Source organism: Mauremys mutica, chromosome 25 (assembly GCF_020497125.1).
Source record: "Mauremys mutica isolate MM-2020 ecotype Southern chromosome 25, ASM2049712v1, whole genome shotgun sequence".
In the NCBI taxonomy this organism is placed as follows: Eukaryota; Metazoa; Chordata; order Testudines; family Geoemydidae; genus Mauremys; species Mauremys mutica.
In genome coordinates, this window is record NC_059096.1 from 2,834,492 (window position 1) to 2,859,204 (window position 24,713).

Genomic DNA, 24,713 nt, shown 5'->3' on the forward strand with positions numbered 1-24,713 from the left:
TCACTGAATCCATGTTTGGACACGGCCCTGGGGCAGAGACCTAGGTCTGATTGGCCTGGAATGTGTCTGTACCTCTCTGGTGCTGTAAAATTAACAAATGGTGTTGGATCAAAGGGGCAGATCGGGGTGAAATCCCTTGTGGAATGCAGGGGACACCCGCAAAGGGCAGGGAGACCATTTCGAGGGGGGTGTGACAAGCACCTTCCTTTATAACAGTGGGTCTGCAAAGCCAAAGAGTTCGTCACCGTGGCAGCCCTTGAGATGCTTTTCCTCAGTAACCAATGGGAGCAATTCTCCCGTTGAGCAGAGATCGCAGCCCCTGGCACGGGGTGAGGTAAAAGCTGTTCCAATACTTTCAGCATTTTGCACAGCTGGCCAAGACCCCTTGATCACACACCCACACACACACACTCCCTCCCTCCCTCCCTCCCCAGCAAAGCTGAAGCCTGGCGTTTGTTAGAGGGGATTTCAGAGTTGTCCTGTTGGACAAGTATCGTTCTTGTGCGCTGTAGCCAGGGGTGTCTTCCCAGGGCACCGACCCCAAGTCCAGCTGCTCCGCCATTGCTCCGTGTCTCCTCAGGTCTATCTTCAGGCAGCCTAACAGTAAATCCTTTGGTAGAGCTGGAAGCTTCTTCCGGGGCTTGCAATGTGGGTGCAAGAGTGATGCAGTCTGCACCCATCCACCGCGCCGGAGCGCAGCGAGAGCAAGGCCCTGCATGGCAATGGAGTGAGCCCGGGACGGTGGGAGGCAGCAGGAATGTGTGTGCTGGCCCCGTGCTCCATGCAGCTTGACAGTGTCGGGTGGCGCAGAGCCGGGGGGGCTCAGCAGCTGGTTTTATGGGAGGCACCGGAGCCAGGGCTGCTGCCACTTGCAACGTGTGCTATGAGCCACCCTGGGCAGGAGCCTGGCGTACGTGGCTGCCCACTTCACCGCCTCGCTCTTGGGAAAACGTAGCCGTTCGGGGGGAACGTGGTGGCCAGGCAGGTTCTGTCAAAGTGGATACTTGACCCACGACGCTGCTGCGATTTCTCAAAAAGAAATGGGTGGATTTCTCAGGGCCCCAAGCTTGAGAGCCAGCCCGGAGCAGAGGGTTTCACATGACCTTGCCCGGTCTAGACCAGCAGTTCTGACACAACAGTCCAACCACTTCCCCAACTCCGAGCCCCTCCAGCGCGGCTTTAAAGGCAGCTGAGAGAGCAGCAGTGCCTGGCCAGGTAATGCCAGCAAGGGGATCCCGCAGCGTGAGCCCAGCCCAGCCAAATCTGACACGGCCCGAAAGTGAGAGCCTCAGGTCTGGGGTGCCACTAAGGCCCTGCCTGCAGCTGGCATCCCCCAAGCACTGATGGCAGCAGCTTCATGTTCGACTGCCCCAATGGGCCTGGGGGTGGGGGTTACTCAGCCACTTTCCTACATGCCTCCAGCCCCCCACTTAACCTGCTGCCTCTGTTTCCCAGCTTAGAGCCCAGGTGGATGCAGGGGCCTGTCAGCAGCCGGGGGACGGGGTGAGAGCTCAGCTGCTCAGCGAGCTCTCCGGGGCAAAGGGGGAGGGATTTGCTGACGGCAGGTACCATCGAGTGGCTCAGACAAGGCCCCGTTGAGTGTGGGACTGTTTGGGTTCCATTTGTCTGCCTGACTAGCCGTGTGACCTTAAAAGAATCCCCGTGCCTCAGTTTCTCCCTGTTTACAGTGGAATGATGCAGGCTGCCCAGGCGTGCGGGGTGAGGCGCCTTGGTTTGTGCTCTGAGCTGAAAATGGCTGCCCACGCACAGCTGGCGTTGGAAGAGAAGCCCTGGTGCACCGCTTTCTCCTAGCCCCCTGGGATGGCCGCTTGGCTGCAGCGAACGAGGAGGGCCGGATCCCAGCAGGGGTCCTGTGACTGTCATGTCGGAAGTCAGTGGGCAGCTTGTGGTGAGCAGTGATCTGAGTCCGCCCAGGGCGGGGAGCAGCAGAGCGAGGGGGGGGGAGCTAGAAAGCTGAACATGTGCCAGGAGAGATAAGAGTTGTTATCACAGGCCTCTTGCGAGGGGAAATGCCAGCCCGGCCAGCCCCCCGTAGAAATACCGCACCTAGTGCCTGCTGCTGCAGCTCAGCGCGCTGGGGGTGCAGGGACTGAGCCTGGGGGGACCAGGACAGGCCGATCGGCAGCTTGGGGGGAGGAGAGCAGGTGAGGGATGAAAGGTCCAGCTCGTCTCCTCGGCGCTGGGTGGGACTGGCCATAAAGCTCGAAGGGCTCAGCTGTGCTGCCAGGTGTGGCCGTGGCAGTGCCCCAGGTGCGCTTTACAAGGGAGCGCCTTGGATTTTACTGCCATTCCTTGCAAGAGCCAAGTGCGTCAGATGCCACAGATCAGCGGAGTGACCTTGGGCTCTGCCTGGGCACCTCCCAGCCGTGTCTGCAGTGTCTCTAGCTTGGGAGCTCCCCGAGGCAGGGGCTGGCTCCACCCTGCGTGTGACAGGCCCCCACCGCAAAGGGGCCCAGAGCTTACATAACTGCCCGCACTGCCAGCCCCCCGGGGCTGAGCCCCCTGCTGGCCTTTTTCCGTCGCATGCACCAGCACCACTAAGAAAGGGTTTGCTGGCCTGGTTGCGCCTCGTTGAAGCCTCTGGGTGTTGCTGGTTGGTAACTCGGGGATTGCTCTCGGGGAGCTGTTCTGCTGATGCCCAAGGAGGAGCAGGGTCCAGCCTGTGCCGGGCTGGTTCTGCAGCGCTAAGAAGAGCCCCTGGCCCCAGCTGTTAGTGTCCAAGTGCCCGGGGTGCTGGGCTTGTGGGTAAGGAAGGGCCGGTTTCTGCAGTCGCTGTGCTTGGAGGCTGGGCCAGACCCGCAGTAGGTAGCCTGGCCACCAGTTCTGCTTTTCCAGGCCACGAGGAACCAGCCACAGGGTCCTACGGGGACAAGCTGGTGCTGAAATCCCCTCATTGCAGCGAATCGCCCCCGCTGCATGCAGCCCAGGCTGAGGTCGCTCTGTCCCCAAATCACACATTCAACCCTCGCCGCGATGCCGCAGGGTGACAGATGCGACTCCCTCCCCGTGCTCGCTCAGGACGAGGTGGCCCAGGGGCACGTATTTCCTGCCAGCGGGGACTGGCATTCGAGTGGCTTTATCTGGCAAGCGAGATGCACTGGGACCCTCACCATGTCCAGACGCTGCACAGCAGAGGTGACACTGACACGCGGCTGAACCAGGGCATCCGAACCCCACCAGGAGCTTGGTTACAAATGGACGTGGATGTTTCCTTGGAAGAGGTGCCCGAGCCCCATAGCTTTCCTGCCACCCACAGGGTGCTGCCATCTGTTACAGGTGGTGGCTTTTGGCGCCGGTGTGACTGCTGGGTGAGATCCGGCCGATGGGGTAACAAATGTCATGGATTTGTTGTGCTCCAATCCCAGACTCCATCATGGGAGGGAACGAACGATATGCACCGGCTGATCGGCCAGACCTCCCATTGCGGTTGGCTGAACTGTCATGGCTACATTACACACTTCAGTGTGTGGGGCACATCCGCTTCCTGCGTGTGTCCACCCAGTTAGCCCTGGGCTTTTAACCCAGTCCAGGCCGGAGCCGGAGCATGGGTAGGGCCCAGGAGCCAGCGCGGCCTCGCTGGGAGCCGTATCAGTGGAAGTGAAGTGTTTATTGGAAGACAGTCAAGTGTGGAAAGCTGCGTCTGATTTTCCACTGCCGGGCTCTGGAGAGCGTCTCCAGCATGTCCCGTCTGAGAGGCCATTTAAGGAGCTTAGTGTTAGAAAAGCTCCAGGCTCCAGCTCTAGCCTACGATTTCCTCCCTTAGCTCCGGATTTGTGCCTTTTCCAGGTGCTGGAGGGTGTTCGAATGGTATTGAGCATTTTACAAACACTTACTACTTAATCCCCACAATCATGTTGATGGGTTCAGGCTAGTCCTCGTGTGGAAACTGAGTCACCCAGGGGCGAAGTGACTGGAGACGACAGAGTCGCTTTGAAAATCCGTCTGGTCAGAGGTGCTCAGACAGGTATGGCCAAGCAGGCTTGCTCTGCCGGAGATAACACTGGTTGCCCGCTGGTTGCAAGTGGGGAAATTGAGGCACAGAGGGACGTGACTCGCCCAAGGTTACAAAGTGAGTCAGTGGCAGAGCTGGGAATTCCCAGGTGTCCTGAGTCATAGAATCGCAGCACTGGAAGGGCCCTCGAGAGCTCATCTAGACCAGTCCCCTGCACACGCAGCAGGACTCAGTAGTAGCTAGACCAGCCCTGACAGGCATTTCGCCAACCTGCTCTTAAACATCCCCAGTGATGGAGATTCCACAATCTCCCTTGGCAATTGATCCCAGTGCTTCACCCCCCTGAGAGAGAGTTAGGCAGGTTTTCCCATCAGGAATCTGGCTCTTGGGAAGAGGGAACGCAGCGGGCGAGGCTGCTGCTCTGGGGTCGGGGCCCGCAGGGCAGTGACTAAACGAGGCCCGTGCTGAAGGCGCATTCCCAAGCCGAGGCTCTGGCTCAGGGTGCAGCAGGGACAGGCCGGGGGGCTGGGAAAGGCCACGCAAAAGAGAAAGGGAAAGCAGCTGTTTATGCAACGGCCGAGCCAGGCATTTGGAGCATTTCCTGTTTAGTAAATATAAACAATGGGGCTGCAGGGAAAAACCTTCCGGGAAATCAGCCCGGCTCCTAGCACTGCACTGGGATGCGCACGTAGCCCCAGGCCCTGGGACCCAGGCTGGCCTAGGGCCCCCACATGCCACTGACCAGCCAGGTGCCCTGCAGCCAACCCAAGCGGGGGGAGCGCGTGAGGCGGACCTGGGAGAGAGGTGCCCCAGCCCCTCGGTCCGGCGCCTTCTGCCCCACTGCCTCCACCGGCCAGGCACTCAGCTACGCGGTGTGTGCCTGCGGCTCCTGGCGCCCGGGCCAGGGGTGCCCTGTGGCTCCCTGGCTTGCTGTGTTGCCACCCCCACGCTAGCCACAGGGCCTAGGCAGTGACTCGCCGTCTGTCAGGCGCCTGCCAGCCCCCTTCCCGCCCACGAGCTGCACGACCAGCCCCAAACCCAACCCATGCAAGGCAGCGCCGTGGCGTTAGGCCTCCCTGGGCTGACACTGCCCCCGTGCCCTGGCTGCGAGCTGGGACAGGGCCGTGCCGCAGGGCTCGCTGGCGGGAGGCCGGACTCCTGACACCCCCCCCCCCCCCCGGGCAGGCCCCGCTCGCCCGGAAAGAACGGGCACCTCGTGGTCCGGTGTCACCCGCTGGCTCCCAAATCCCAGGCCCAGCCCTGCTTCTTCAGCGGCCGCTTCTGGGGGTCTGAATTAGCACGATACGTGGCTGTGGGGGCAGGGGGGTGTGCTCTGCCCTGTGTGCCCTGCGCGGGGGAGGGGCCTCACACACACATGGGGCACATGTGCCCCTGGCTTGGAGCCACACAGCCCACAACATGGCCAGGCCCCACAGTTACTGCGGTAACAGGACTGGTCAGTCAGTGTGTTCCCCGCCCGTCCCACCTGCTCACTGAGCTCAGCAATAGCCCCATTTTATACAGGGGGAGACTGAGGCACAGAGCGGGTGACACGGCAGCAAGTGGGCGAGCCTGGAATAGAATCCAGGAGTCCTGGCCCCAGCCCTGCTTTGACCCATTAGCTCCACACGCTACACCCAGAGCTGGGCTGAGAACCAGGGCGTTCAGTCTCCACAGACCGCCCCTCCCCACCCCGACTACTCCAGCGGGGGCTTGGCTGCACGAGGAGGAACCTGGCCGGGGGGGGGATGCTCCCAGAAGGGGGTGTGTGTGGGGGGGGGGAATGACCCCCCCCTGCCCCGCTTCGCTTTGTGTTCGGGCAATGACTGACCCAGCCCCAAAGGCCCTGCTGCCCCTGGCATGGGGCCTTGCCACCAGTCTGGCCTTTGGGGCTCGGGTCCCCAGCTCAGGCCTGCAGGCTCCGGTCCCTGCATATGCTGGGCCAGCACCATGGCACAGCCTGAAAGAGGCCTGGCCTGGGGCACCACAGCCTGGGCCGGACGGGACGTTCTAGGCTGCACTCTGGGGTTACCCCCACCCCAGCCACAGTCGCATGGTGAGCGGATACTAACGCCAGCTGCCAGGCCAATGCCTGGGGGTGGGGGAAGGGCAGGGGCAGGCCCCGCCAGGGGCTGGGTTTGGTAATTGTCCCTGCATGCCCCCAGCTTCGCCCTGGCCTGGCCTGTCTGCTGCCGTGCCGGGAGGTGCCAGCGAGCCTGCCTGGCCAGTGGATGTTTGGCTGGGGGAATCGGGGTGCTCCCGCCCATGCCCCTGCAGACACCAGCCTGCCCGCGACCCCAGGGATCACTGAGGCCACAGCCACCATGGGTGCTCCATGGGGCAGCTGGCGCCTGGCTGGAGATGCTCCCAAGGGCCACGCCCAAGCAGCGGCACGGAGCAGCCTGTGGGCTGGGGGCTCAGACCTGTACAGTGGCTCCCCCAGGCCCCCGTTGCCGGTGCCCCACTGCCCAGGTCTGCAGACGCCAGGCTGGCCGTGCTGGGCATGACAGTGGCCGTCCTGCCCCCAGGGACCCCGTGAGCCCTGCCAGGCTCTTCCAGGCAGGAAGGCGAAAGCAGCTGACACTCCGGCACGTAGCTGCAGCGCTGGGCGCGAACCCAGCACAGGCCAAGGTCCTGGGGCTTGGGTGCAGCCTTCCCACGGGGCAGGGGCCGGTCAAGGGCTTTTCTGAGCCAGCAGGACGCCTGGCTCAGCCCGGACACATCCTGGTGCCCCGCCCAGAGCCTCCAGGAGCTGGGCCTGCCAGGCGGTCAGTGAGGGGATGTGTGGGGCCAGCCTGGCTCCCGGCAGCAGCACCCAGCCGGTAAGGGGGCGCTGGCCCCGGGGGGGAGTCTGGGTGACGGGGAATCTGGGACATTGGGGGCGGGGTGAGCGACCTGCCCAGGGGAGCCTGGCGAATGGGCTGATGGGGCCCTGGGGTCTGTCTCTGCTGTGGGGACAGTCTGAGCCCCCCCCACCCACATGCCCCTCGCTGTGCAGCCCCAACCCCTCCCCCCCCACTCATCCTTAGCTCGGCCCTTGCCCCCTCTGGCCCCATCCCCTGCTGCCTGCGTGGAGGGCGGGTGGCGGGGGGGGGAGAAGAAACTGTCCATCCCTCTGCCCCCTCCATAGACCTGGGGCATGGGACCTGGGGGGGGGGAGCTGCCTGACGCCCCCCCCCCACTCCAGCGCTTGGGCAGCGCTGCAGGGAGATGCTGCCAGGTGCCCACTGACCAGCTGTGGGGCTGCCCCGGGGGGGGGGGGCGAGACTGGGGGAAGGGGGCGGGATTGGGGGGAGGGGGCTGGGGGCGGGATTAGGCAGGGGGCTGTGGGGCTGCCCCGGGGGGGGCGGGATTGGGGGGCGGGCGGGGGAGGGATTAGGCAGGGGGCTGCCCGGGGGGGGGGGCGGCATTGGGGGGAGGGGCGGGGGCGCGCGATTAGGCACTGGCCTCCCCCCGGGGGGGCGGGATTGGGGGGATGGGGATGTGGGCGGGAGTAGGGAGGGGGCTGCCCGGGGGGCTGGGGGCGGGATTAGGCAGGGGGCTGTGGGGCTGCCCCGGGGGGGGCGGGATTGGGGGGAGGGGGCTGGGGGCGGGATTAGGCAGGGGGCTGCCCGGGGGGGGGCGGCATTGGGGGCTGGGGGCGGGATTAGGCAGGGGGCTGCCCGGGGGGGGGCGGCATTGGGGGCTGGGGGCGGGATTAGGCAGGGGGCTGTGGGGCTGCCCCGGGGGGGGCGGGATTGGGGGGAGGGGGCTGGGGGCGGGATTAGGCAGGGGGCTGCCCGGGGGGGGGCGGCATTGGGGGCTGGGGGCGGGATTAGGCAGGGGGCTGCCCCGGGGGGGGGCGGGATTGGGGGGCGGGGGGGGAGGGATTAGGCAGGGGGCTGGCCGGGTGCCCCGGGGGGCTGCGCTGTCTCTTTAAGAGGCTCCAGGCGGAGCTGCGGGGAAAGTCCCGGGCCGGACGATGCGCGAGCCCCGGGCAGCCTGCGCCGAGCCGGGTCCGGGACGCGGCCCCTGCACGAGCCCCCGCCTGCAGGTACCGGCCGGGCTGGGGCGGGGGGGGGGTGACTGCGCCCCCCAGGGGCCCTGGCCCCGACTCCGTGCCCGCAGCCAGCCCCTGGGACGGGACGGGACAGGGTGAGTCCGGGGGGGGGGCTGCAACCCCCCCCGGCAGGGAGCCCCCCGGCTGGTACAGGCTGGCCCCACGCGTGACACATCCCCGCTCCCCCCGTGACCTGGGGCCGCGCCCCAAAGCCCCCCTGGGGCAGGCTGGTTCCCCCCCCCCCGGGTTGGAGGGACCAACTGGGCACGGGGGGGTCCAGCCCCCGACGCCCGGGCATCAGTGACACCTGGGGTGAGTGTGCCACGAGCAAATCCTGGCCTGCAGGGGGGGGGGGGTCCCCGGGCCCCCAGCCCCCGACTCGCTGGACACCAGCAGGGTCCCCCCCACTCCCATCAGAGCCTCTCAGCCAGGCCCCATGGGGACAGGGCCTTTACCACTGGCCGGAACAGGACGCCCCGGGCCGGGGGCTCTAGCTCCCCTCCAGCCCCTTGGCTTTAAAAGGGGGCGGCCAGGCCAGCCTGTGCCCGAGCCCCCTGGGGCTGCCTTGCGTGACCAAGGAGCCTGGTGCCTCGGGCCAGTGCGGTGCCAGGCTCCCAGCAGCTGCAGCTCGAGCTTGGCTGCAGGTGGGTGCTGCACGCGGGGTGGCCTCGCATGTGGGGAGTAGAGGCCTGACCCACATGTGGGCTGGGACCTCGGTCTTTCAGCCCCCGGCCCCAAGACCCTTCCTGGCCCCCTGCTGCCCTAGAGGAGCCCGTGCCCAGCAGCTCCCAAACCCTGAGCCCGTCCCAGCCTCCCCGTCCCACCTGCGCCCTGCACAGAGCTGGGCTCCTGCGTGGCCAGTGCACCGGCTCTGCGGCTGGCCAGGTGCCACTGGGGGTCGGCTCGTGGGGGCAGCTCTCCGTCCGGGCAGCGAGGAGCCGGGTCCGGTCGCTGCAGCCCCACGGGTGAGAACGGCCTTGACCCTGGGCGCACAAACCCCCGTGCCCGGCTAAGGGGGTCTGTGTCCAGTCCACGCTGTCCCCGGGTGGCCCCTGGGCGCCCAGAGCGGGGAGCAGGCGGCAGCTCTAACTGGTGCTGTTCCCCTAGAGCGGCCCTGGCCCTGGCCCCAGCCATGGGCGAGTGGAGCTTCCTGAGCTCGCTGCTGGACGCGGTGCAGGAGCACTCGCCCATGGTGGGCCGGTTCTGGCTGGTGGTGATGCTGATCTTCCGCATCCTCATCCTGGCCACGGTGGGCAGCGACGTCTTCGAGGACGAGCAGGAGGAGTTCGCCTGCAACACGCTGCAGCCGGGCTGCAAGCAGGTCTGCTACGACAAGGCCTTCCCCATCTCCCACTACCGCTTCTGGGTCTTCCACATCGTGGTGCTCTCGGCGCCCGCCCTGCTCTTCGTCATGTACGCCATGCACCAGAGCGGCAAGCTGCGCCAGGGCGAGGAGGGCGGCCCCGCGGGCCCGCCCCGGCTGCAGCCCAGCCAGCGCACCCACCACGTCCGCACCTTCTACCTGGTCAACGTCGCCCTGCGCATCCTGGCTGAGAGCAGCTTCCTGGTGGGGCAGTGGCTGCTGTACGGCTTCCACGTGGAGCCGCGCTTCACCTGCCAGCGCTCGCCCTGCCCCCACTACGTGGACTGCTTCGTGTCCCGGCCCACCGAGAAAACCATCTTCATCCTCTTCTACTTCGCGGTGGGCGTGGTCTCCACCCTGCTCAGCCTGGTGGAGCTGGCCCACCTGCTGGCCAAGGACAGGTGCCAGGGGACGGCGGCCAACAGGCCCCCGGCCGCCTCCTACGAGCAGCAGGAAAACTGGTCCAACCAGGCGCACGAGCAGTGCCAGCACTTCCTGCCCCAGGGCGATGGGGGCGCCAAGGGGGCGGCCTGCAGCGTCCCCAACCACTACGAGCCCTCGGCCCTGTTCCAGCCCCAAGCCCCCTCCAACGGCAGCAAGGCCTCCCAGGCCGCCGGCAGGGCCGATTTGGTCGTCTAGGGCTCACAATACGGCCCAGCTCCCATCTGTGCCAGTCACTGGGCCCTCCGCTTAGCAGGGCCGTCGCGGCAACACCAGTGACCTGAGTGGCCAGGGCCCGCGGTCCGTACCAGCCCCGTACAGCCTGGCAGAGAGCTGCCCTCCTGCCTTGGGCACAAAGCCCCTCATGCCACAAGCGGGCAGGGGGGCTGAACTGGCAGGAAAGGAGCCGGCCAGGCTACAAGGGGCGACAGCGTGGCCAGGGGTTCGAGCATTGGGCTGGCACATGGGAGAGCTGGGGTCTCATCCGGCTGGTGTAGGCGACCAGACGAGGGGCAATGAACTGGCCCAGCCCCTCTGCCTGCTGCTCAGCCGGGGGACGGGACTGTTCAAGACAGGAAGCTGGGTGGGGCGGGCAGGGGCGGGGGCTCTGGGGCCAGGCGAAACGGCATCGCCAATTTTTATACATTTGTGTGAATAAACAGAAGAAAACTTTGTAATTAAAACCCCCAGCCCAACCTGTGATTTGCGAGCGAGATTGATACCGTGGCGTGAGCCGAATGGCGGCGCAGTCCTGGGGGCGGGACAGGCTGCCCTGGGCTGGGCCATGTTCTCGCTTCGTTTTCACACTTCGATTGGGAACAGGAGCTGAATTCAACCTGTCCCATCAGTGACACATTCCCTCTGCCCGAGCGCTCGGCGGTCCCACCATGGCAGAGCCAGGCAGGGCTTGCTGCCCGTCGGCAGAGCTCTGGCCCGGCCTGCAGCTCTCCTGGCCATGGGGAGACGCTGGCAGCGCCCCGTGTTGGAGTTCCAGGCTGTCCCAGCACGCCGTGCGGTAATGATTGTTCTGGCCACGCCGGGCATGTGGGTCCAGACGCCCATGGGCTTAGCAGCAGTTCAGGGTCTGGGATGGCCGTGCGTGGGGGGAGCCTGGTGTCAGACGCCAGCCCTGCCCTGTGCAGGCTGGACATGGTGGGAGGGGGTGTGTGTGGGAGCCCAGGGACAGACTCGCAGGGGGCTGTGGGTCAGGATGTGCCAGGGTCCCCATCGATCGCTCGGGGCGTGGCCAGGGGCCTGTGGCAGCCGCGGGCGCTGCAGTGAGGGCCTCACATTTTGGGAGGGCGAGTGGCTGTTGGGTTGCTGGGGGGGGGGGGGGGGCTGGACTGGTGCCAGGTTCCCCTTGTCTCCTGTTTCCTGTTGCAGGAGGGTGGCACCACACCCAGAGGTTAATGGAAAAAAAGGTAGAAAAGAAAAACACCATCACCCCCCTCCCCTGCCAGATCCTGCGTCAGGGCCCCCCCCTTAACCCTCTCATGGCAGCACCACTGCCCAAGCCAGGACGCCTGGGTTCTGTTCCCTGCTCTGCCCATGACACACCGTGGGGGAGGCTCTTGCTGTGCCTCAGTTTCCCCAGCTATAATGCTGCAGGTGCCTGGGCAAGGCTGTATTAATTAGGGCTGTGTCACGATTAAAAAAATTAATCACAATTGCACGATTAATGGCACTGTTAAACAAGACTAGAATACCACTTATTTAAAGATTTTTTGAATGTTTTCTACATTTTCAAATATATTGATTTCAATTACAACACCAAATACAAAGTGTACATGCTCACTTTCTATTTATTTTTTATTACAAATATTTGCACTGTAAAAAACAAAAAAATGTGTATTTCAATTCACCTAATACAAGGACTGTAGCACAATTGCTTTATCCTGAAAGTTGAACTTACAAATGTTGAATTATGTACACACAAAAAAAACCCCCAAAAAAACCCTGCATTCAAAGCCCAGAACAATGTAAAACTTTAGAGCCTGCAAGTCCACTCAGTCCTACTTCTTGTTCAGCCAGTTGCTCAGACAAATATGTTTGGTTACATTTGCAGGAGATAATGCTGCCCGCTTCTTGTTTACAACGTCACCTGAAAGTGAGAACAGGGGTTCCCATGGCACTGTTGTAGCTGGTGTTACAAGATATTTACATGCCAGATGTGCTAAAGATTCATATGTCCCTTCATGCTTCAACTACCATTCCAGGGGCCATGCGTCCATGCTGATGACAGGTTCTGCTCGAGAAGACTCCAAAGCAGTGCGGACCGATGCATGTTCATTTTCATCATCTGAGTCAGATGCCACCAGCAGATGGTTGATTTTCTTTTTTGGTGGTTCAGGTTCTGTAGTTTCTGCATCAGAGTGTTGCTCTTTTAAGACGTCTCTCAGCATACTGCACACCTCGTCCCTCTCAGATTTTGGAAGGCACTTCAGATTCTTAAACCTGGAGTCAAGTGCTGTAGCTATTTTTAGAAATCTCACATTGGTAACTTCTTTGTGTTTTGTCAAATCTGCAGTGACAGTGTTCGTAAATCAGACGTGCAGGGTCATCATCCGAGACCCCTATACCATGAAATATAGGGGAGAATGTGGGTAAAACAGAGCAGGGGACGTACAGTTCTCCCCCAAGGAGTTCAGTCACAAATGTAATTAACGCATTGTTCTTTTAACGAGCATCATCAGCATGGAAGCATGTCCTCTGGAATGGTGGCCGAAGCATGAAGGGGCATACGAATGTTTAGCATATCTGGCCAGTAAATACCTTGCAATGACAGCTACGAAAGTGCCATGCAAATCCGTTCTCACTTTCTGGTCACACTGTAAATAAGAAGAGGGCAGCATTATCTCCTGTAAATGTAAACAAACATGTCTGTCTTAGCAATTGGCTGAACAAGAAGTAGGACTGAGTAGACTTGTAGGCTCTGAAGTTTTACATTGTTCTGTTTTTGAGTGCAGTTATGTAACAAAAATCATCTACATTTGTAAGTTGCACTTTCAGGACAAAGAGATTGCACTGCAGCGCTTGTAGAGGTGAATTGAAAAATACTATTTCTTTGGTTTATCATTTTTACAGTGCAAATATTTGTAATAAAAACGACTAGAAAGGGAGCTCTGAACACTTCGTATTCGGTGTTGTAACAGAAATCGATACGTTTGAAAATGTAGAAAAGCATCCAAAAATCTTTAATCCATTTCAAGTGGTATTCTAGTAACAGGGCCATTAATCATGATTCGTTTTTTGAACCCCAGTTAATTTTTTGAGTTAAGCGCGTGAGTTACCTGTGATTAATCGACAGCCCTAGTATTAATGCGTCTGCCGGGGGGGTGGGGCGCTGCTCAGAGCCCGGGCAATGTGCGGGGGGGGGGGGGGGAAGGGTCCCTGCAGCAGAGCAGCTCTGCTGCCCCCTGGTGCCCAGAGCCCAGAGCAGCAGGCCCATGGGGCCCAGGATGCTTTAATTTAATAAGCCACAACACTGAAAACGAGCAGCGCCCCCCGTCCCCCCCCCGGGGCAGGACCTGCCCTCGCCTCAGCCAGCCTGGCCCCCAGCGCTGCCCATGACACGCCAGGGTGGGCACCAGGAGCCGGCTCAGGCAGGACCCGGCACCTGGGGGGGTCGGAGCCTAGGGCTGCGCTTGCCCCAGCGGATCCCCTCGCCCCGAGCAGGGCCTGCCCATGCCGGGTGACCCAGCTGTGCCCTCTGGCAGCCCAGCCAGTCTGCGCCTCGCCCGCAGGGGCTGGCCAATGCCCCCCATGCCCGGCTGACACGCATGGCTCAGAGTCCCCAGGCAGACACCGCAAGGGGAGGTGGCTCACCAGGGCCAGGCACCCTGCTGCCCCCCCCAGCTAACAGGCTATAAGCCCCATGCCTGGGCCTGGGCGAGCTGGGGGATGAGGTGGGGCCAGGGCAGCTGCAGACTAACGCCACCCCCCGGCCTGGCCTCCTGCCTGTCCCCCGAGGGTGCAGGCTCCAGCCCCATCTTCACCCCGGGCCCAGCCCTGATCATGGGGGGCAGGCCCAGGGCATGGGGGGGGTAACAGGGCGGCTGTGCCAATGCCAGGCTCAGCTCTGCCCCCCCCTGTATGACAGGAACAGGCCAAGCAGGTGAATGAGCAGCAGCCCCCAGGCAGAGCCCCCCGGGCACTAAGCCCCCCGCCCCCCATAGCGCCACGCGCCAGCCTGTGCCCTCCAGCAGATTTTATCTGTGGAGGTCGCTGGCCCCGCCAGAGAAACACGCTTCAAATCAAACAGCCCCCCCTGCCCCCCAAGGCAGAGACTGACAGGCCGCGTCCAGCGCCCCCAACTGGATTTTGGAGGAAACAAGAACAGTTTACGTACACGGGGAGGGGAGGAATACCCCGGGGGGGGCAGCCCAGTGGCAGGCGGGGGGGGGGAATACCCCGGAGGGGGCAGCCCAGTGGCAGGTGGGGGGGGAAATACCCCGGGGGGGCAGCCCAGTTTTTCTTCCTCTTTCAACTTCTCCCCAGAGATTCCAAAGCCACAAAAATCTCAACAACAACAAAAAAAATTTAATAATAATAAATTGTGTGGACCCCTGTCCCCCCCCAACCCCTCCCCGCCCCCACTTCACATCCAGAACCGGGACGACCCCCCCCTTGCCAACCGCAGCCCGTCTCTAAAAACCCCTCCCGACTTTTACAAAGTTTTTAAAAGGTATTTATAGATATTTATAGCTATTTATAGATATATAATCTGGCTTTGTCTGGCTTTGCAATGAATCGGCCTCTGGTTCCTGGCGGGTGTTTCTGCTTTTACCTGACAAGCGAATTGGGTGGTTGTTGGTTTTGCTGGTGACGACAGGCGTGTGTGTGTGGGGGGGGGGGAACGTGGTGGTGGGGGGTGCGCGTGACGGCCACAATCAGCTGATCGATTTTGCTCATGAAAATTTTAAAAAACAACTAACGTTTCCCAAACCGACCCTCTCCCCCAACCCCCCCGGAAACACTTGAAATGCAACTCAACCAAAAGACACTTCATCTTCACAGGGTGCAGCGCCCCCCAGCCGTGGGCCGGACCCCTGCGACAGCGCGCTGGGGGGGCGGGGGGGGGAGCGGGGCGCTGGTTTGCTCCAACCTGGGTACGAACATCAGTCGCTGGGGGGCTGGAAACCCAATGAGGGCTCAGTGCCCCCCGCAGAGCCAGGGGCCCCCTGGCAGTGCCCACGGGATCCACTTCTGATTCTCCGGCAGAGTCCGTCACAAGTCAGCAGGGAAGCCATGGCCACAGTGTGTGCTGGCACGGACAGGAACGGGGCCCGGAGGGGGGGGTGGCCCGCGGCAGCGGCACCTCCTCCCCCTCCTCCTCGGCTTGCCATGCGGCCCTCAGGCCTGGCAGCAAAGAGCAAGAACGGCGTCCTGGCGCCGGCGCCGGGTGCGGCCTCACGGCGAGTGGGTGGCCGGGCTGCTTCTGTTGGAGCTGGGCGACAGGCTGGGGCTGCAGCTGCCGGGGGGCGGCGCCAGGCTGCTCACGCGGGAAGCGCCCGGCTGCCCGCCCAGCGTGTCCAGGCCCTCCGAGTTCTCCAGCATCTCCTGGATGAGGGGCGGCATGGAGCCGGGGATCTCCATCTTCAGCGTGATCACCCGCTCGGCGCCTGCGGGCAGACGGGGCGGGAGGGCTCAGCGTGGCGCAGACCTGGGAGCCACCCGGGCACCGCGGGCTGCCAGCGGGGCACGGAGCTGGGCCCCGGCCGGGCTCCGGGGGCGCAGGCCTGGGGCGGGCGCAGGCCTGGGGCGGGCGCAGGCCTGGGACGGGCGCAGGGTGCACCGGGCGGAACTGCTTGGAGTCACCTCTCTGCACTCAGCCTGCACCCCACTCCCTCGGTCACCCCCCCCCCGGGGGAGAAACCTGGCCCCACGGCCAAACTCCAGCCCAAATCAAAGCGCCCCAGTGCCCGGGGGGAGGGAGCCGCCCCAGTGCCAGCACCTCATTACCCTAGGCTCTCGCCCCTCCCCTCTGCCCCTCTCCCCAGCCCCTCCCCTCTGCCCCGTGCCAGCCCCTCCCGCCCCTCCCCTCTGACCCAGCCCCTCCCGCCCCTCCCCTCTCCCCCAGCCCCTCCCCTCTGCCCCGCGCCCGCCGGGCTCTCACCCTTGGCGCTGATGCTGCGCAGGTCCGTGATCTTCATCAGCATCTTGGGGAACATGTGGGGCTTGTTGGGCCTCCTCTTCCTCACGTAGATCTTCAGCGCCTCCAGCAGCGGCTCCTGCAGCTTGTCCACCTTGTCGGCCTGCTCCAGGTCCTGGCGATCTGGGGGGGGCCGGGGGCCCAGCCATGAAGCCAGTTTAGTGCCCAGCTCCCCACCAGGGGGAGCTGTTGAGCAGGGCTCAGGGCTCCCCCACCTAGCAGGGGGAGCTCGTTTGTTTCAGGGGGGGACCCATCTCCCCCCTCCCCTCTGGTTTGTTATTGTAGGGTCATGTCGGGACACCGGAGAGTTCCAGCCTCAACCCCGATGGAGAGAGACGGCAACAGAACTAGCAGGGGGTAGGAGAGCCCTGCCCTGGGCACCCCCCCCCGCCCCGAGCCCCCCGGCTCTCACCCCCCCCCCAGCACCCCCCGGCTCTCACCCCCCCCAGCGCCCCCCGGCTCTCACCCCCCCCGGCTCTCACCCCCCCCAGCGCCTCCCGGCTCTCACCCCCGCAGATGAGGCAGATGGCGCTGAGCAGCCCGGTCTCCGCATCGTCCATCTCCAGCGGGAGCAGCTGGTTGGCGAAGGCGAAGACCAGGTCGGTGAGCGGCCCGAACCCGGCGTTGTGCATCTGGGTGCGGTTCAGGGTCAGCCCGTCCGAGAAGGTCATGGTGTCCTGCTCCGGCGTGTAGCGCGTGCAGATCCGCAGGATCTGGGGGGCAGAGCCGGGGTGAGTCCTGCGCCCTGCTCCCCCCTGCCCTCCGGCCCTGCTCCCCCCTGCCCTCCGGCCCTGCTCCCCCCTGCCCCCGGCACCAACACCACTGCCTCTGGCCCTGCCCCCCGTCCTCCAGCACTCCCCCCACTGTCCCCCGGCCCTGCCTCCTCTGCCCCCTGGCACCAACCCCACCCCATGCTTCCTGGTCTGCCCCATCTGTGCCTCCCCAGCACAACCCCCAGTGCCAAGAACCAGCCCTCCAGGGGACACTGCCCCCAGCTGGCCAGGCAGGGAACAACGCAGTGCCCAGGCTCAGTGGCGTGGGGGGAGCTGGGGGGCTCACCAGGATGTCCAGGCAGGCGGCCTTGAGCAGGGTGATCTGGTCAGCGATGGTGAGCGTGGTGAAGCCGGGCAGCTGCTTGGCGAACTCCACCGTCTTGATGATGCACTTGGTGGAGAGTTCACTGAACTTGTCCCACAGGTCGATGTCCAGTGAGACCCGCTGCTCCGAGCTGTTGTTCTGCAGGGACGCACCGGCCCCGGTGAGCGGGAAGGGGAGGGCCAGGGGCCGGTTCCACCATCCCCTCACCCCACAGGGGCCACATGTACCCCCCGCTCCCCCGGCATGAACAGCCCTCCGCCCTCGTGGGCCCTCCCAATCGGTACTTAACTAAAGATGCAGGGGCCTACTGTACAGCTGGGGAAACTGAGGCACGGGATGAGGAAGCAAGTTGTCCAAGGGCATGAAGCGAATCAGGGACAGAGATGGGGAGAGAACCCAGGAGTCCTGGATCCCAGCCCCTGCACTAACCACTACGCCCCACTCCCCTCCAGAGCTGGGGACAGAACCCAGGAGTCCTGGCTCCCAGCCCCCTGCTCTGACCACTACACCCCACTCCCCTCCAGAGCTGGGGAGAGAAGTCCTGGCTCCCGCCCCCCCGCTCTAACCACTAGACCCCGCTCCCCTCCCAGAGCTGGGGAGAGAACCCAGGAGTCCTGGATCCCAGCCCCTGCACTAACCAGTACACCCCACCCTGGCTACAGCGTGGAGCGAATGGGGCACTAGCAGGGATGTCAGGGGACATAGGGCAGCTGGGGGAGTGAAGGTTCCTAGATGCAGCTCCAGCCCCACTTCTGCTCACCCTAATCCTGATCCCACCCAGTGCCTGGTGGCAGCGATTCCCGGAGGTGGGGGCGCCGGGCCGGGCACTCACCGTAGTGTATTTGCCGAGCTGGCAGAGGGCGGGGAAGGTCTCCTGGTGGGCTTTGCGCACTTTCTCAATGAGATCCTCCACCTCGGGCGTGAGGATGTAGCTCTCCGAACACTCCTGCTTCGGCGCCTCCTTCTTCTTCTTGTTCCTGTCGTTCCGGACGGCTGGGGGGAGAGGGCAGGCGGGTGAGCGGGCCGGCCCCACCGCCCCTCGGCGCACCCCCCCTTCTAACTGCCACGACGGGTGGGGTCACTCCCTGGGCCCCCTCAGCTCCGAGAGCTCAGCGATCACAGACCGCGGCAGGCACCGGGCGCAGCCCCTCGGGGCGTCGGTATCAGCAGCCCCCGTAGCGTGGGGATCGGGGCCGGGAGAGAAGCCCGTCTCCCGCGAGAGGGGAACGCGGATCCTGGATACGCCCTGGAGGCAGAGCGGCCCTGCTGGGCCGAGCCAGGGGGCTGTATGGGGTGGGGGGAGCCCTGCTGCTCTGTGTCTGGTGAGGACCAACAGCAGCCGCTGCCGTAATTCTGCAGACCTGGCCAGGATCAGGGCCCCGCTGTGCCAGGTGCTTTGCACAGGCCAGGATCGGGGCCCCACTGCGCTGCCCCACAGCAGGACACAGGCTGTGCCCCAGGAGCCCCCAGGCTGCACAGATGCAGGCCCAGTGACCAGCCCCACAGAGCAAGTGGCAGAGGCAGGAATTGAACCAGATTCCCCCAGTCGGATGCCCTAACCACTAAGCCAGCCTGCCCCTGCCCTGTAAGGAACAGACCCAATCTCCTCCCCTGCGGGCGGGGCGAGCACGGCTGGTTGGACCAGGAGCTAGCTGGGGGTGGGGTGAGTGGGGTGGGGCGAGCGGGGGAGCTGGGGTGAGTGGGGGAGCTGGAGGAGCAGGGGGGCGGGGTGAGTGGGGGTGGGGCGAACGGGGGGGCACTGTAGTGAGCTGGAGGGTGGAGTTAGCGGGGGAGCAGAGGAAGCTGGGGGGCAGGGCGAGCGGGGGAGCTAGGGGGCGGGGGGAGCTGGGGCGAGGTGGGGGAGCTGGGAGACGGAGGGGCCCGCGGCCTCAGGAGGTTGGCGCGGCCCAGCTGACAAATGGCAGCGAAGCCAGAAGCCGCGCACACGGCTCTGTAAAACGGCGCGGGGGCAGCAGCAGGCGATTGCGGCGACAGGCCGGGGGCCGAGGGGGGGGGCTGCAGGACTCACTCACGTCTGCTCTGCAGACCCAGTGCCGTGGCGAGGAGCGGAAGGGGGGGGGGGATAATTCAGGAAGGGAACATTGCAGCTGTGACCCGGCGTTCATCCTCCGCCCAGCGCCCGCCCCAGAGCCAGCCGCACCGAGGCCCCGGCTCCGTGACACCCGCCCCGGGGGGAGGGGTGGCAGGCTGGGAAGGGCGGGGCCCCCACCTCCCCGCACCCCAGGCCTGCTCAGGCGGCAGATGGGGCAGGAGCCTGGGGGGCAGGAGGCCTGGATTCTCCTGGCGGGCCCCACGGGGCGGGGGCGGGGCCAGACAGCTGCACCCCCTTTGCTCTCGGCAGAGCGGGCGGGTTTACAGGCGGGCGCCATGACAACTGGCATGCAGACGCCAGGAGGCCCCTGTCAGCGTCATTTATCTCTGACATCATCAATCACGGGTTGCCGGGGCAACGGCCTGGATCCAGAACGAAGAGGGGGGGCCAGCTCCTCGGCCTGACTGGAAACCCCCCCTCCCCTCGGCTCTGGGGGCGTTACCAGTGCCCCCCCCCCGGGGCGGCTCGGCGACTCCACGTCACCCTGCTCCCTGCCCCCACCCCGGGAGCCCCCCAAGTGGGATTTCAGACCCGCGTCCAGGGAATTGACTCCCGTGAAACAAGCCGGGGGGGGGGCTCAGCACAGTGCCCGGGGGCCTGTCTGCACCCGCCCCCCCAGTGCCAGCCTGCCCCCCACATGCCATAACCCCTCCCCCGGGGCATAGCCCCCCAGCCTGCCCCCCACATGCCATAACCCCTCCCCCGGGGCATAACCCCCCAGCCTGCCCCCCCCGGACCATAGCCCCTCCCCCCAGGGCATAGCCCCCCAGCCTGCCCCCCACATGCCATAACCCCTCCCCCAGGGCATAGCCCCCCAGCCTGCCCCCCACATGCCATAACCCCTCCCCCCAGGGCATAGCCCCCCAGCCTGCCCCCCACATGCCATAACACCCAGCGCCCGAGGGGCATAACCCCCCAGCCTGCCCCCCCCCGACCATAGCCCCTCCCCCCAGGGCATAGCCCCCCACCCTGCCCCCCACATGCCATAACCCCTCCCCCCAGGGCATAGCTCCCCAGCCTGCCCCCCCGGGGCCATAATCCCCAGCCCCCCCGGGGCATAACCCCCCAGCCGGCCCCCCGGGGCCATCGCCCCCAGCCCCCGCGGGCACTCACACTCCTTGGACATGCCCACGTCGAAGCACTTCTGCAGGCGGCAGTACTGGCACCGGTTCCGCGTCACCTTGTTGATGATGCAGCTCTTGTCGCGGTGGCAGGTGTAGACCATGTTCTTCTGGATGCTCCGGCGGAAGAAGCCCTGGAAGAGCCGGTCACAGCCCCAGTGAGCGAGGGGGGGGCAGCCGGGGCACCAGCCCCCCCGCCGCAGGGCACTAGTGTTACAATAGTGCCCGGGGGGAGGGGCAAAGCCGGGACGCTCTGGAGAGAAGCAGCACAGACGGACTCGGGGGGGCTCCCGTGCAGAGCTGGGGGGGGGGCATGGCGACTCCCCATCTCATGGGTTTAGCTTTAATTACAATTAAAAAGGCATTTCCCTCCCCGCCCGTGCAGACCCAGCAGCTCCCCCTGCTGGCTGCGCGGCTGCACTTCACCCGGCAGCTTGGGAATAAAGCCAGACAGGGTTAGAGCTTCCTGGGGGAAGGAGCCCGGAGCCGGGACTGGTGGAGAGACTGGAACCAGGTGTGCAGCCCACAGACCCCATGACCGAGCTCGGGGCCCCGCTGGGCCGGCGCCGCCCAGACCCCATAACCGAGATCGGGGCCCCCGCCGGGCCGGGCGCCGCCCAGACCCCGTGACCGAGATCGGGGCCCCGTCGTGCCGGGCGCCGCCCAGACCCCATAACCAAGATCGGGGCCCCGCCGGGCCGGGCGCCGCCCAGACCCCGTGACCGAGATCGGGGCCCCGTCGTGCCGGGCGCCGCCCAGACCCCATAACCAAGATCGGGGCCCCGTCGTGCCGGGCGCCGCCCAGACCCCGTGACCGAGATCAGGGCCCCGCCGGGCTGGGTGCCGCCCAGACCCCAGCCGAGATCAGGGCTTGCTATCCAGAGTAGAAGCACCCCAGGCAGAAAATGGAAAGAGCGTCACCAGCTTTTCACAGACGGGGAAACTGAGGCACACAGCATCTGTGGCAGAGCTGGGAATTGACCCCCCCAGCCCCAGCCCTACATAGACCTGGGCCCCAAGGCCCCCCTTCCTCTCCAGGAGTGAAGAGGAGAGCCAGGCCGGTGGGATGGGCCCCGAAGCCAGAGCCCAGCGGAGGGGAGCTTGGCCGTGGCCGCTGGAGCCAGGAGCCCTGTGAGACGCTGCAGCCAGACGCTCCTCCTCCCCCGCCCCCGGGCTGGCCCCGGCCCAGCCGCTGCTGGAATGTAAATCAGACGTGCTGAAGGATGCAAAGCAGCTGAGCGCGGAGCCCCGCACATCCGCGCCGAGGGAGGGATTAGCTCCTGGCTCCCACGCGCCCCCCGCCCGTCATGCAGCTCCCAGCCCGGGGGGGCTGAGACACACCGGGACTCGCGGGGGTGGTTTAACTGGCTGCGCTTGAGGGCACACGAGAGCAGGGGGCTGCGTGTGCGCGACACTGACACGCGCACACAATCCGGCGCCCTTCACCCCGACCCCTACGCGGAGGCGGTGACGCCAGCTGAACACGGCCAGAGCCAGCAGCCGTTGCACTATTTAGTGCTAATCCCCAGGCAGAGCCGGCTAAGCTCCGCACGGCTCGCTGAGCCGCGAGGCTGGGGCAGGGCCCCAGTGCAGATCATGGCATGCCGGGGCCACCCAGCCCAGCCGCACTGCAGGGCTGTAAGGGGGCGGGTGTCTAGTGGTTAATACAAGGAACAGGGAGCCAGAACTCCGGGGTTCTATTCCTAGTGCAGACACACTTGGGATGGGACTTCACGTCTGCCCGTGCCTCAGTTTCCCCCTTGTCCAAGGAATGGTTTACGCTGCCCTCCAGCCTCAGGGCTGAACAGTCAGCAAAGCCCCCGGCCTGGAGGGCGCTGCCCAGCTGGGACGGGAGAGGGCACCCCCTGCCCTGGCCGTCCAGCAGGGGGCGCTGCGGCTCTGCACCCCAGGCTGGGTAAATACAGAGCAGGCCAAGCCGGGGCAGACGCCTGGCGCCCCCTGGGGGCTGGGCTAGGAACAGGGGCCCTGCTTTACAGGCAGGGAAAGAGACTTCGAGGGCCAGGTTAGAGCGTGCGGGTTCCCGGGACACGCAGAGGAGTGAGCACGTGGGGGCCTGTCAGCAGCTGCTTCGAGGCGAAGTGACCCAGGGCAGGAGCGAGGGCGCAACTGGAACCCAGGACGCCTCGTCCCTTGTCTGAACCAGACCTGGGGGCTGTAACCACGTTGGCCCCCCAGCTCTGCCCCCCAAGCTCCACTCACCTTGCAGCCCTCGCAGGCGCTCACCCCATAGTGGTAGCCCGAGGATTTGTCCTGGCACACGAAGCAGGGCTTGTAGATGCGGGGCAGCGGGGGCGGCGACGGGGGGCTGGGGACGATCTCCTCGGAGCTGGTGCTCTGCGTCTCGATGGCTGGGGGGAGAAGAAGAGACATGCTCAGGGGTCTGGCCGCTGCGTTTGGAGAGACCCGTCCATCACCTGGGGGGATGAGGCAATGGTGCTGCCCTGGCCATGGGCCTGCCAGTCCCCCCACCCCCATTCTGTGTGGGGTGCCACAAGGGCTGGCACCAGCGTGTCCACGGGGACGTCGCCAGCTCTGCCCTGGCAGCCCCCCCCCAATCCCCAGGAGCAGGGGAACCCCAGGAGCACCCCAGCCCCCTGCCCACTTTTGCACAGCAACACCACTGCCCCCAACAAGGGCCTGCACCCCGACTTTGCATCACCTCACACAGCGGCCAGCTGGGCCCCGCCGCAGAGCTGGGTGAGCCGAGCACCCTCCGGGGTGCCCCACGGCACAGCCAGGGTGGACGCTACGGCCTGTGGGGCTGGCACTGCCCTAGGGGAGACGGTGGGCGGGCTGGGCTTTTCTAGCGTTCTCTCCCTGCCGCACTAACGCCAGCCCATGGCCCTGCCCCAGCGGTGCCCAGCCCCACGGCCCCCGTCACCACGGTATCAGAGCGGCTCCCTCTGCTCTGCCCAGACACGCCCAGGGAACCCTCCCCCCAGTGCCAGCGACGTACGGGAAGATCCCCGTGCTCCGTCCCCTGCACGCCTGGCCTCTCCGGGGCTGCAATCCCGGGGAGGCCTCTGGCCCCTTCCTGCAGATGAGCCCCCAGGAAGCTCTGGAGCCCGCCAGCCCTTGAGCACGGGGACGGTGGGAGGCGGGTTCCCAGCCTGGCAGACGCAACGTGACGTTTCCAGGCCATCGAGGGAGCCGTGGGACTGAGTCAGACACGGTGCAGCCCAGGAGCTGATCAGCTTTCGTGAAAGCTTCTGCCCAAATCAATCGGTTGGTGCCACCTGACTCCTCGCTGTTTTTGTGGATACAGACTGACACGGCTCCCCCGCTGCTTGGCACCATGCAAGACACACTGCACGCTGCATGCACACGCTGGCACGGGGACAGACACATGGACACGCTGCACACACAGAGGTCGGATGGGGAAACTGAGGCACGGGAGGTACAGTGACTCGCCTAGAGGCCAGCACGGGGGTGAGACCAGAAGCCAACAGTCCACAGGTAGTCGCTCCCCATGGCGCACGCAGCGCCCCCGGGCCCGGCTCTTACCCACCGACAGGCCTGCGCTGGGCCCATCCCTAGCAGCTCGGTCACGGAACCACAGTCCCCCAACCCGCCACAGAGCCACGGAAACGGCATCCCAGACACCCCCCGCCCGGCCGACGGGGCTTAGCGAGGAACCAGGCCCCACTCCCCGCAGGCAGGGGCTGGCGAGGCCTCGCTCAGCACTGGCAGGCGAACGGGGACGTTGTTGGGCTCCCTGCAGTCAGAGCGGCATAGCTGTGCCCATGCCAGGCCCTGAGCTCACCCTGCCTGCGAGTGGCAATACGGAGCCTATGACACACGGTGGGGCAAGTCCCATTCCAGCCCGTAGAGGGCAGCGGCGTGCAACCCCTCCCACCCAGCACCCTGCAATGCCCCCTCCCTGGGGGTGCTAGCGCGGGGGGGGAGGGGGAGGCCCAGCAATACCCTAACCCCACCTGCTCCCCACGGGCACCGGGCCAGGAAGGGGTTAAGGCGGCGGCAGCAGCTGCTGCTCAGGATGTGGAGCCAAGTGAACCAGTCAAACAGGATATGAAGGGCCTGGCCCCGCGGGGTTAACACACCAACCCCCCCCTTCCCGCCTCCCGCGCTCCAGGTCTGCTCAGCGCCAGGGAACACGGGGCCCTGCCTGCCGCACGTGCGGGGATCAGACAGCGAAGAGCAACAGGGCACCCGGGCGCTGCCAGCCCCTTCCAGACGGGCCCCAGCCACCACACAGCAGGGGAGCCCGGACTCCTGGGTTCTGTCCTTGCGGTGAGACAGGCCAGGGGCAGGGCTCCCATTCCCCCCCGCCAGGGGCACGGGGCATCGCTCCCGTGTATTCGCACGGACTCTGCCGCCTGTGCATGCCTGGCACTCCCCTGCGGGCAGAGCACAACCCTGCCTAGGCAGTGGC

General features: G+C 65.2%; 2 protein-coding genes across 5 annotated transcripts in view; one reads left to right on the forward strand and one right to left on the reverse strand.

The window, feature by feature from the left end:
- The first annotated feature begins 6,699 nt into the window (after positions 1-6,699).
- Positions 6,700-10,482, forward strand: GJD3 (gap junction protein delta 3). 2 transcript variants are annotated; one of them, XM_044999661.1, is made up of 2 exons: positions 6,700-6,795; positions 9,120-10,482. In XM_044999661.1, the coding sequence occupies exon 2, from the start codon at positions 9,145-9,147 to the stop codon at positions 10,012-10,014; it is 870 nt and encodes a 289-aa protein (XP_044855596.1). In that variant the 5' UTR covers positions 6,700-6,795; positions 9,120-9,144; the 3' UTR covers positions 10,015-10,482. The 2 variants fall into 2 exon arrangements, with proteins under 2 accessions (XP_044855596.1, XP_044855595.1); XM_044999660.1 differs by lacking the exon at positions 6,700-6,795 and adding an exon at positions 7,899-8,006.
- A 3,946-nt stretch (positions 10,483-14,428) lies between these two features.
- RARA (retinoic acid receptor alpha) overlaps positions 14,429-24,713 on the reverse strand; it is a 62,975-nt gene continuing 52,690 nt past the window's right edge. For all 3 annotated transcript variants that reach the window (XM_044999564.1, XM_044999563.1, XM_044999565.1), the window contains 7 exons: positions 22,520-22,668; positions 20,292-20,433; positions 17,898-18,058; positions 17,027-17,203; positions 16,476-16,680; positions 15,932-16,090; positions 14,429-15,437 (listed from right to left, as the gene is read on the reverse strand). In XM_044999564.1, the coding sequence (XP_044855499.1) occupies positions 15,226-15,437; positions 15,932-16,090; positions 16,476-16,680; positions 17,027-17,203; positions 17,898-18,058; positions 20,292-20,433; positions 22,520-22,668 (1,205 nt within the window). In that variant the 3' untranslated portion in view covers positions 14,429-15,225. The remainder of the gene's footprint in view (positions 15,438-15,931; positions 16,091-16,475; positions 16,681-17,026; positions 17,204-17,897; positions 18,059-20,291; positions 20,434-22,519; positions 22,669-24,713) is intronic.

What these genes read in the sequence shown, in the direction of transcription:
- GJD3 (XM_044999661.1), top strand. Translation starts at nt 9,145, where the DNA reads ATGGGCGAGTGGAGCTTCCTGAGCTCGCTGCTGGACGCGGTGCAGGAG.